Raw genomic sequence first — 12,217 nt, 5'->3', positions numbered from 1 at the left:
TGTTTAGTTCCTTCCATTTATATTGTAGTTTCTGTGCATATTGTTCTCTTGGCTCTGCTTGCTTCACTCTGCATCAGCTCATATAATTTCTTATAGCACAGTGATATTCCGTTACATTCATGTACTAGAATTTGTTTAGCCATTCCCCAGTAGATGGGTATCTACTTTGTTTCCAGTTCTTGGTTATCTCAAAAAGTTTTGCTATAAATATTTCAGAGTATATGGGGACTCTTTTTTGGTCAATGTGTTGTTTTGGTTTTTTTTTGTTTTGTTTTGGTGTTTTTTGGTCTATAAGCCCAATAATAGAGTCTCTGTTTTAAAGGACATAGCTATTTTAGTCACTTTATTTTCATAATTCAAAGTTGCTTTCCAAAATGGTTGTACCATATCATGTCTCTACCAACAGTGTATTAGTACAGTGCTTATCATCCTGCAACCCCTTTATGATTGACTATTGCTATTTTTGGTCATCTTTGTTATTTGTAGAGTGTGAGGTGAAACCTCAGCATTGTTTTAATTTGCATTTTTCTTATTAATGATTTGGAGCATTCTTTCATGTGGTGTAAGTACTTTGCAGTTCTTTTGAGAATTGTTTGTTTATATCCTTTGGTCACTTATCTATTGGGGAATGACTATTAGTCTTAAATATATTTATTGTTTATATATCTTGGATACCAAGCCTTTATCAGAGAAATTTGATACGAGGATTTTTTCCCATTTGACCACTCTAGGCAATTCTTTTAAGATTTTAAGTTGAAGAGAAATGCCAACCTGCATTAGTAAAGGTAAAGGGAGTTTTCTCTTATGGGAGTTCCTTTTATCAGTCAGATTATAAGTCTAGTTCCTATTCCTATGATGATACTAATATTGCTTAACCTAGATTTAAATAGAATAAAGAAAGTTTGATTTGGGGATATAGTTAAGTATGTAATAGGTCAATTTCTGGTTGTTCTTTAATCATACTACAACCTTTTTATTGTATAAGATAGGGGACCTCATACAATATCTGCTACTTTTTTAAAATTAAATTTTGAACTTAAACATCAGATTTATTTGTTTTTCAACTTTTTGAAAGAACATTTTTATTAAAAGTTTTCAGTTCCAAATTCTGTCCCTCCCTCCCTTCTTCCCCTCCCTCTTCCCTGAGATGGTGAGCAGTCAGATATAGGTTATACATGTGCAATTATTAAACATACATTTCTATGTGCAAACTAGAACAGATGAGGATGGTACATGGAACTGTTGATCTGTTCCATACAACTTGCTTTTCTTTATAAGTATTAAATTAATTCAGTGTTACTTTCAAAGTTGTACCATTCATCTGTTTCTTTTTGAACTTCTTTGTATTTGTTTCTATGCATGTTAAAGAAATTTTCAATAACTCTTTTCTTATTTGTTTTGACAATGCTGTTGCTATTCCGCTTTACTGGAAACATGAGAAAGGAGAACCAAAATTCTTGCAACAAATAGGCAAAGTCAAGCAAATTGGCCATGTCCAAAAAGTATGTCCGTCCACAACTTAGAATCATTACATCTCTGGCAGGAGTTGGGTGGTATATTTCATCGTTGATCCTCTGGAATTGTGGTTGGTACTTTTATTTATCAGATTCCTTAAGTCTTTCAGGGTTCCATCCCGACCTCCTGGCCTCATCCCAAAAATGTTGCCTAAATAGTTCTGGTTCGGCTTAATCTACTCTGCATCATTTTATATGAGTCTTATTAAGTTTCTCTGAGGCTCTCCCTTGCATAATTTCTTATTTCCCATTTCCCAATTGGTAGGCACGCCATGAGCTTCCATTTCTTTGCTACAGCAAGTAGAACAGCTATAAATGTTTTTGTACATATGGGTCATTTCCCTCTTTCTTTGTTCTCTTTGGAGTATAGGCCTAGTGGTATTATTGTCAGGTCAGAAGATGTACATAGTTTAGTGACATTTTGGGCACAATTCCAAATTGCTTTTCAGAATAGGTGGAGCAGTTCATAGCTCCACCAACAGTACAAGTATGAGGAGGAAATTGAGAATCATTTTAATTTGCATTCCTCTTATCAATAATTGTAATTTTTTTTAAAAAATATGGCTGTTGATAGCTTGAAGTTCATGCTTTGAGAACAGCTTGTTTTTCTTTGACCATTCATCTATTTGAAAATGACTCATATATTTAATCGGTGTTTTATATATCTTGGAAAACTGACATTTTATCAAAAGAGAAACTTGCTGTAAAAATTTTTCTCAGTTAACTATTTTCCTTCTAATTTTAACTCCGTTGATTTTTCTTTTAATTGTAACTATTGCATTGATTTTGTTATCCAAAACCTTTTGAGTTTTATGTCATCAGCATTGTCCATTTTATCACCTGTTATACCCTTGTTTGGCCATGAACTTTTCCCTAGTCAAAAAGTATTTCCTTCCTTGCTCCTCTAATTTGTTTATGATATGATTCTTTATATCTAAATCATGTATTCATTTGGAGTTTTTTGCACGAAATAGTATGATATGTTGGTCTTAACCTAATTTCTGCCAAACTACATTCCAGTTTTCCCAGTTATTTTTGCTGGATAGTGAGCTCTTATTCTAGTAGTTGTAGTCTTTGGGTTTATTAAACACTATACTGCTCGTGTTCATTGGCTTCTGAATGTTGTGAAACTAAACTCTTTAGCTGATCTACTCTTCTCTTTTTACCTGCTACCTTTCTAACTTTATAGATATGTGAGAATTTAATAGATTAAATCCCCCTTCCTCTCAAGCTTTCCTGTTTTCTTCGTATAAATAATAAGTACTTACATATGGTAGTAGTAACATAAACAACTTGAGCAGTATTATTTAAAAAATCATTTATATAGAGCAGCTAGGTGGCACAGTGGATAGAGCACCTGCCCTGGAGTCAGGAGGACCAGAGTTCAAATTTGGCCTCAGACACTTACTAGCTGTGTGACCCTGGGCAAGTCTTTTAACTCTAATTGCCTCCAAAAAAATTATTTATGTGGAATTCATTACCATTCTCCCAAACCCATCCCTTTTTTCAAATTCCGTTTTCTAAACCACCATTCTCCTAGTCACCCATGTTTGCAACCTCTGTATCCGTATTCTCACTTTACATATAGTTGCCATATCTTGTCATTGTGATCCCTATAATATTTTTTTATCCTTCCCTTTCTCTCCACTCACATTACGACCACCCTAGTTCAGCCCCTTATCACTGCTTACTTGAACTTTATTGTGATATCTTTTTAATCTTCTTGGCTCAAACTGCTCCCCAGTGTAGTCTATCTTCCTCACAGATGCCAAAGTGATTTTCGTAAAGCTCAGGCCTGGCAACATAACTTCTTTATTTGAGAAACTTCAGCGGCCCCCTTTTACCTCTAGGAGCAAATATAGACACTCTCATTTGGCATTTAAAACCTCTTGGAATTGACCCCAACATAACTGTCCAGCCTCATTCCACCATCCTTGCTGTCACTCATGCTTCGTAGCTTCAGATTGTGTGACTCATCACCATGCCTCTGTCCCTTCCACTCTCATGCCTGACATGTACACTCTCTGCCTCTTAGAAGCCTGAGTTTCTTTAAAGTCTGAGCTCAAGGGCTGTCACCTTCATGAAGTTTTTCTTAATCTTCCCAGATGCTAGTGCATTCCCCTTCCAAACTACCATGGTATCTTCCCCCCCATATTCTCAGAGACATACATTTTGTCTCTCATGATGGTAAGCTTCTTAAGGGCAGGGACTGTTTCAGTTTTTTCTTTATGTGTCCAGTGTCTGGCATATAGTAAGCGCTTAGTAAATGCTTATTTACTTATTCTGAGGTCCTGTTCACTAAACCTCTGTGATCTTGGAGTGCTGTGCTAATAAATCAACACAGCCTAAATTTTATTCTATACTGTAGATGTGGGTGAATTTTATAATAGTCTTCTTAGCAAAATCTAAGAAGAGAACAAATATATGTACTCCTTTCACTCTTTGTAAACATTTGTACTTAGATATTCATAGGAAAATGTGTGCATTTTTTATCTTTGTGTTTTTCCATAAATAAAAGTTATATGAATACTGTAAGGCTTGAGAAAATTATTTTCATTAAGTGATTTCTAATGATTTTTTCAAGATTTCAGAAAACCAGGAATCTGCAGATACTGATGCACAGGAGCATTCCTTTACTCGAACCATTGATGAAGAAGCTGAGATGGAAGAGCAAGCAGAGAGGGACCGAGAAGAAGGACATCCAGAGCAAGAAGATGAAGAAGAAGAGAGAGAGCATGAAGTTATGACAGCTGGTAGTAAGTATAATTTTCATATATATGGGTGTGTGTGTGTGTGTACATGCACATACATACATATGTATTATACGTGTGTGTACGTACACAGAAAAACCCTGTGGCTAAATTTAAATACAACATGGACTTATATTCAACTAATTTGAATTGAATTCACGTCAGTTCAGGGTTAGTTTAATCTTCTTACTATTCATTTGTAGATGAGTTGAATGTTGCCAGGGACTCAATAGATGTTCTGGGTCACATTTTAGAAGTTGCCCATTTACTTCAATATTCGTATTTAAAGGCTCAGAGACCATGAAATTAGATTTTGGAAAGCTTTGTGACTCACTTTAACTTCTTGAAGGTTGTCACAACTTGTGTCATTTCGGGTCCTCTGTAGCATACCTTGTGGGTGGTAAAAATGTCTGGCAACCTTGTAAATTCTTGTATAATGGGAAGGAACACATTTCTTGAAAATATATTCCTCATGAAAACCTGGCAGCTGCCTTCTTTCAGCTGTAAAATGTTACCCATGTGAATGTTGTTTTGCTTTCAGTAGGATCTGGAACCATAGATTTCTTAGTATTTTTAAATTTCACAATCATGAAAAATATTTAGATATTTAAAGAAAATTGTCAAAGTTTTTTGAAATATAGTAGTTTTTGATTGACACATTCATCTTTGACAAAAATGGGTGTTTAATACGTAACCTCAGATTGTATGCATGCAAGTTAGGCTTCTTCCACTAGGGGCTATGTGAAAGAATCTAGGTTGGAGTTACTGTCCATACGAACCATTGGGCATGTATCACTTATTGCTTGGTGTATTAATAGCCGTCTTTTCATGTGTTTGTCTTTTTTCTCCATGTGGTTATATATTCCTTGATAGGAGGTGATCATGTGTTTATTTCTGCCTAACTTTTGATGTGATGATTTCCTGTAGTAGACATTTAACAAATATTTGTTGATCGATTGCATTATGACAAAATGTGAGTAATATATAACATTAATAACTTTGCTGAAGTGAACAATTTCGTATGTGTCAATCTTTTAAAAGTCATCATAGGCAGGAACTTTGGTAGGTATTAACAGAACTTCACAGGAGAAAAAACCTGTTTAATTATAACTTAGGTTACATGTCAGTTCTTAGTACATTTTATAACTTGACCCTTGATATAAAGGCTTTAATCATTTAAGTAAATTTGATAATATCTTTTAACAGCTCTTTTTAGCTAACTCTCTTTTAGTGGGAGCAGAAGTTGAAACAAAGCTAAGTCGTTTTACTACTCCTTCCAGCTTATTCAAAATCACTGTAAAAATAAGATAATGCAACTGTGGATAACCATTTTTTGAAAAAATTAACTTATTTTTGTATGATTAAATAGCATGATTTTTTTTTAAGTCTCACTGAGTATTTGGTCCACATGTATTTACTATTTTAAATGTAGTTTTCTTTGCTTTTATTCCCCTATGTGTTAAGACCTTGTTTTTGTGTTGCATTATTACAGAAATCTTTCAATGTTTCCTATCAGCCCGTGAAGTAGCACGCAGCCGGGACCGAGATAGAATGAACACTGGGGCAGGGTCTGGGACTCGTGTTGATGATCAGCCTCCTCAGTCTCAACAGGAGCGAAGGGTCAGCACAGACCTGCCGGAGGGCCAGGATGTGTATACTGCTGCATGCAATTCTGTGATCCATCGATGTGCCTTGTTAATATTAGGAGTAAGTCCTGTTATTGAAGAGCTTCAAAAGCGAAAAGAGGAAGGACAGTTGCAGCAGCCAACAACAAGTACCTCCGATGGGGTTTTACTTATGACCAGGTAGGAAGTGCTAGCAAGTTAACTAGCTTCTCTTTTGTATCTTCTATCCTTGCTATTTTGTTTCCTAATGAATTGATTATATTGAATTTGAAGTGTCATAGTTAGTAGTGACTTAAACTAGCAAGGTTGTTTCTGAGTTGAAGATTGGAACACTCTGTTATTAAGAACTGTAGCTAAGGCAAATATGAATTTACTTCTGTCTCTAGGTAGCTTTATATTCAAAAGGAGAAGCAAGTAAGTTACTTCAATGTGAGTGAAAGGTCCCTTTTATTAGTGAATAGCCAAGATTTTTCTTTGATAGACAAGGGGACCCTTCACAATCAGTATATTATCTCTGTTGTTAATGAGATTTAATTTTACTTTCTCACAATCTCAAATTGAAAAAAATATTTTTGTGTGTGTACATGTGTGAGGCAGGAGTGAAAGTCTTACTGCAGAGAGCCGCTCAGTTCATGCAAGTCCAAATTATAGACTGATCAAATCAAGGAGTGAATCTGATTTATCTCAGCCTGAATCAGATGAAGAAGGTTACTCACTGGTAAGTAAAAAGGACTTTTTGTTAGCCTTAGTTTCTGTAAAGAGCATATTTTTGTCCTCAAAGTATATTAAGAAACACAGAAAGCTTTGGGTATAGTAGATGTTGAGTAAATTTTTATTGGGTCTATATAAAGGTTGTCTCTACAAAAAACTTACCTTTCTTACAAGAAAAATTTATGAATGTGAACATTTAAAATATATAGAAATCTTGTATTTTACCCTAATAGAGGTAAACAGTGGCAGTGATAATACAATATTTTTTTTGGCATATTTTATTATTTTATATAATTTCAAACAAAAGAATGAAGCTATTTGATGAAGTCTAAGTATAGGGTATAGAAGTATAGAGCAGTCTTACTTCCACATTTTGTCCAACTTCTCCATCCTAACTTGTGTTCAGTTTTCTTATTTCTCCCACATTCTGGAAAGGGACACAATTACTTTCTAAAAGTGATTCAAAACATTAGTCTGAGAAAAGCTGCCTTTTCTGTTTTTGTAATTAGTTCATATCTTCTCTGTGATTAAGAAAGGTAAATTAAAGTAGATAAGATGCTTTTTTTTCCTCTTAAGTGAACAAAATACGTGGCACAATTTGTTATAATGTCTGAAGTTCCATTTTTTGACATTTGAGTCAATACAATGACACTTCATTTATCTTGCTTTTTTTGAGGAATGAAGGGCAGCAAGGTGGTATAGTGGATAGGCCTGGTGTGAGGAAGACTCATTTTCCTGAATTCAAATCTAGCCTCAGACATTTACTAGCTGTGTGACCCTGGGCAAATTATTTAACTCTGTTTGTCTCAGTTTCCTCATCTGTAAAATGAGCTGGAGAAGGAAATGGCAAACCACTCTAGTATCTTTGCCAGGAAGACTCTGAATGTCGCAAAGAGTTGGACCAGACTGAAATGACTGAATAACAACCAAATTGAGGAATGAAGAACTCTGAATAAGAAATTTTCCCATACATAGGAATCTTACTCTTTAAACCTTGAAAAACTTTTATTGCTAAAACAAATCTCTTTTAAAAATGAATTCTATATATAACCTGTATCAAATTGCTTGCCATTTTGGGGGAGGGAGAGAGAAAAATTTGGAACTCAAAATTTTTTCTAAAAATCAAATGCTAAAAATTGTTTTACGTGTAATTGGAAAAAATAAAATACTATTAAAAATAAAATGGATTCTAGACTGCCAAAGCATAAAAAAAATTTTTTTAAATATCCAAAAGTAACGTACTTGTCAAATGAAAAAGAAAACATCTCCCAGAATTGATAGATGCCTCTGATTCCATACAGAAAGGAAAAAAAGAGAAGAAACTTCCATGCATTAGAGAACAGTTTCACTCTGGAAAGGATCTGATAAATGAAAGATAAAAGAAGCAAGAGGATCTAGGTTCTAGGATCCAGTTTCTATTCACTACCACCATCTCCTTTCAAAAAATACCACTTATCAGGGATCTAGGTTTTCTTCACTCCCATTTTGAAAACAAAACAAAATTAAGTGGCAGATCCTTAGTATTTTAAATAAATTGAAGTTCAGAAATTGTAAAAAATTCTATTTTTCTGCTTTAGTAAATAATTATAAACAGAATTTTAACTCTTTGGTTACTAGAGATATCATTTTTTAGAATTTACTATGATATAGTAATGTTGTCAGGGGCTACAGAAGTATGTAGGGATGTTTGCCCCACACTAAATAGCTTCAACTTATTCTAGCTAGTTTCTATATACCCTGTAGAAACTGTTTAAATACAGTGTGAGGAGAGGTCTCTATTTTGAGACACAGAGTGAATATATCTTATTTTCTCTCCATTGCCATTTTTGTCACTACTTTAAGCAAGTTTAATTTACTTCTCACTAGCATTATATGATAGGGCACAATTGAAGTTGCCAGAGGAAAATCTATATTTAAGCTATATTCCTAAAATTTTACCAGTTGGAGATAAGTTAAGAAATAATTTAGTTGCTTCAGTTAAATTGCATTTTTCTAATAGATCAGTGGGAGTTTTTAAGGGGGGATGGGATAGGTAAAGGTAATTTTAGAAAATAACCTTATTCTCAGCCTTTTGCATAGTGGATAAGAGAATAGTTTTGAAGCTAAGAAGACCTGATTTTACATATGTCTTTGATACATACCATAAGTGACTATGGGCAAGTCAGTTAACCTCTCAGCAATCCACATTAACTCAATTCTCTGAGGCAGTTCAAAAATCCTATGAAATGATAGGTCTACACCTAGACTGGAGAAATGCCCTAGGTGTGAGAGAGCCTGAGAAGGAGCTGAGAAGCCAAGTAAATGAGACTTGTAACATTTTCATAGGCCTTTAAGGCTTTGGGGCTTTTAGTTCAGCACAACTAGAAGGTCTTTAGAATCTTTGTAGGAGGTTTAGGTTGCAGCAAATTGACAGCTGATTAAATAGGGCATTATTGTCTGGATTACTTTTTTTCTCCCTTTAAAGCTCAAATTATTAAATTGAAAATTGCTTTTGATTTCACAACTGAATAGGTTTTGTTTTCCTTTAACTTTATAGAGTGGAAGACGAAATGTAGATTTGAACTTGGCATCCTCTCACAGAAAGAGGGGTAAGTATCAACATCTTAAGTATCAGATCAAATCATGTAGCTGCTAATAAACCTTTGTCTTATTTTAAAATAATTGATATTGATTTATTGTCTTATATCATTAGAAAATAAATTAGGTATGAGTATTGAATTAGAATAGGTTAAAAGGAAAACATTTTTAAAAATATGCCTTGCTTATCTGAAAGTCTTTAGCAATGAATAATACTCAGCATAACTTATTGTGTCAATTTCTAGTCATTTCAGAGATGCTGGAAAGTTCTGTAAACACATTATATTATATTTACTTGCCCTTGAGGTGTAATACATTGTATGTAAGTAACCTTTTAACCATATCGTAGAGCTTCTAGAACTTAGGTACTTATCCAAAAACCTGAAAGCTCCCTTTTTTATATTCTTTGCCTGATATCTTTATATGAAGCTATTAAGAGATAATTGGTGCTGTGAAGTTCCACCTCCTCCCTTCATTGGATTAAGGAAGCAGTTTTATGCTATCAGCAAGCCCTACTTAAAGTATTGGATATAGTGGATAAATATATAATCAATTCTTGCTTAACTTTGTGAATGGAAATAAGGAGAGCTGATTGATGTGAGATATGCCAAGAAAATGATCATTTAAAAAGTAATTCATAACATTAAATTCTCTTTTTCCCAATATTCCACATGGCAGAACTTTCTTGATTGGTACCTCTCTTAAACTTCCTTGTGGTTATAGTTATGAAAAATTTTGAAAATTTTGTTGAAAATTTTTCTTTATCAACAATATGTAAAAAGCTCCCTCCCCCTGCCCCCGACACATACACACACCTGTCCCCCTCTCTTGGGGGGGTAGTGTAATACAGTGGAAGGAGCACTAGCGAAAACCCCGAGCTCACTTCCCACCTGTGAGAGTTACTACTTCTGTGTGACCTTGGGCAGGCCATGTAACCTTACTGGGAATCAGTTTCCTCATGTTTGAGGTGATTGCAGATGAGTGAGGATCACATGAGGTCCCTTCACAGTCTTGATCTAGGTCCTCTGATTTTTCGATAATAGTAAATGCCCCTTAACTTTTTTACCTAAATTTAATTTCTGTTAAAATCTAGGTAACTAAAATACTTTTTGGGGAGGAGGGGTGGTAAATGTCTTCCTTTTAGTAGCTTTTGAGTTTCTTTAGATTTAGAAACATTAGACTTTATTATGCTATTGCATATGGAAAAATAAAGGAATTGAACCCCTATCTCAAAATTTGATTATAAGTTTTATTTTTACTCCAAGTAACTTGAGTTGCTATATAAAAAGCTGCATACATAGGGGCAGCTAGGTGGCACAGTGAGTAGAGCCCTGGAGTCAGGAGGACCCGAGTTCAAATGCGGCTTCAGACACTTGGCACACTTAGTAGCTGTGTGACCTTGGGCAAGTCACTTAACCCCAATTGCCCTGCATTCCCCCTCCCCAGAAAAAAAAAAGCTGTATACTTTTCAGCAGTATTATTATTATATAGTTGAAAATGGAGGAAATAGAGAAGAATAAAAATAAAAATCTTGAGAGAAGGTAGATCAAATGGGATCTAAATATGAATAAGTTATGGGACAAAATTTTTATGGACTTTTAAAGATAAAATGTCTCTAGTATTTACTTACTGTGTAGTGCAACTTTTAAAAATTTAAATTATGCTGATTAGACATAGTTAAACCATTTATACTGATTTTTGTTTGCCAAGATAAATATCTAATCATAATGGCAATTTAAGGGTTTGCAAAGTACTTGATATACATTTTCTCAATTGGTACCCAGAATAACCCTTTGAAATAAGTGTAGTTAGTAACATTAACCCTTTACACATGAGGACATTGATTGAGATTTAGAGAGGCTAAATAACTTGTCATGTCAATCGCATAGCTGGGACAGAGGTGGGCTTTGAATCCTAGTCTGTTTTGACTAGCACTCCTTCCACTGTATTGTGCTGCCTCTGTAATGTCTGGTAAGTCAAAAGGAAAGTTACCAAGTAATATAAGTAATTATTTTTCAATATTGCACCTAGAATTTAGATTATAACCTCTTATCCTGTGAAAAGCATATTGGGAATTAATTCACATTAAATTGTACCACCTTTAGTAATGATGCTTCACCTTGGAGAATTGACTTAATGAAAAGTCTAATATTTGATAAATGAAAGCTGATATGAGGTAGTAGTGTAATAGAAAGAAACCTGAGTTCAGGGTTGGGATTCCTGACTTTGTCCCTCACCAGTTGTGTGACCTTGGACATCTTTCATAATCTCTCTGGACCTAGGTTTTCTTATCTGTAAAATATGGCTTTTTGACTAGATGATTTCTAAGGTCCCTTATAGCTCCAAGGTGTTATGTCCCATCACTGGCATGTTGCCAAGGAAAAAGCTTACTTTTTATAGGAAGTGATTTTTCTTTTGAAGTGTTTGCCATATGCAAAATGTTATCCTCCTTACCTTTAAGTTGTTATGGTTAAAGCACACCAATTTTTCTTTGGCTAGTGCAGTTATAGGGAAGACATCTGTTTATTAGGGTCCACGTTCAAGTAGTTGTACCTGTTTGCCAGCAGCTACGTGGCCCTACATGTGTTTAGAATCTTTTAGAGCCATTCAAACTATTTATATTGTTAATTCTATATCTGATGTAAACATTATAAACAAACTTCAGCCTATGAAGATATTAATGTATTTTTCATTTTTTATATTCTTCCCAACTTTTGGAGGAAGAAATTACACACACACACACACACACACACACACACACACACATTTTTCCATGTGATTTGATCCCCTGGCTGTCTACATTTTTTTAGCAGGAATAGTCCCAAACTCTTGAAGTCTTCTTAGTAGGACTAGTAGAAGTATGGATTTTGTTTAGTTGAATCCTTTTTCCTGAAAGTAATTGGGTCAGTGGATGGGAGAATTAATGAGTGCTGACTGCTTTTCAGATACTTATTAAGCCTTCACAGGCTTCCTTCTGAAAGAAACTATTGATGGTGATCTGCATAGCAGTCTGTCCTAGGTGAAATTATGTTTTGGACTG

At 34.5% G+C, this 12,217-nt stretch overlaps 1 protein-coding gene across 1 annotated transcript in view; it reads left to right on the top strand.

Annotated features, from left to right (window-relative positions):
* Nucleotides 1-12,217, top strand: part of HERC1 (HECT and RLD domain containing E3 ubiquitin protein ligase family member 1) — a 222,590-nt gene that overhangs the window by 92,350 nt on the left and 118,023 nt on the right. Inside the window, exons 22-25 of the mRNA XM_036734758.1 lie at nucleotides 4,099-4,270; nucleotides 5,757-6,069; nucleotides 6,487-6,607; nucleotides 9,137-9,188. Of these exons, the coding sequence (XP_036590653.1) occupies nucleotides 4,099-4,270; nucleotides 5,757-6,069; nucleotides 6,487-6,607; nucleotides 9,137-9,188 (658 nt within the window). The remainder of the gene's footprint in view (nucleotides 1-4,098; nucleotides 4,271-5,756; nucleotides 6,070-6,486; nucleotides 6,608-9,136; nucleotides 9,189-12,217) is intronic.

Source organism: Trichosurus vulpecula, chromosome 8 (assembly GCF_011100635.1).
Source record: "Trichosurus vulpecula isolate mTriVul1 chromosome 8, mTriVul1.pri, whole genome shotgun sequence".
Taxonomy (NCBI): Eukaryota; Metazoa; Chordata; class Mammalia; order Diprotodontia; family Phalangeridae; genus Trichosurus; species Trichosurus vulpecula.
The sequence above is the reverse complement of the archived record's forward strand: the minus strand, read 5'-3'. Positions and strand labels throughout refer to the sequence as shown.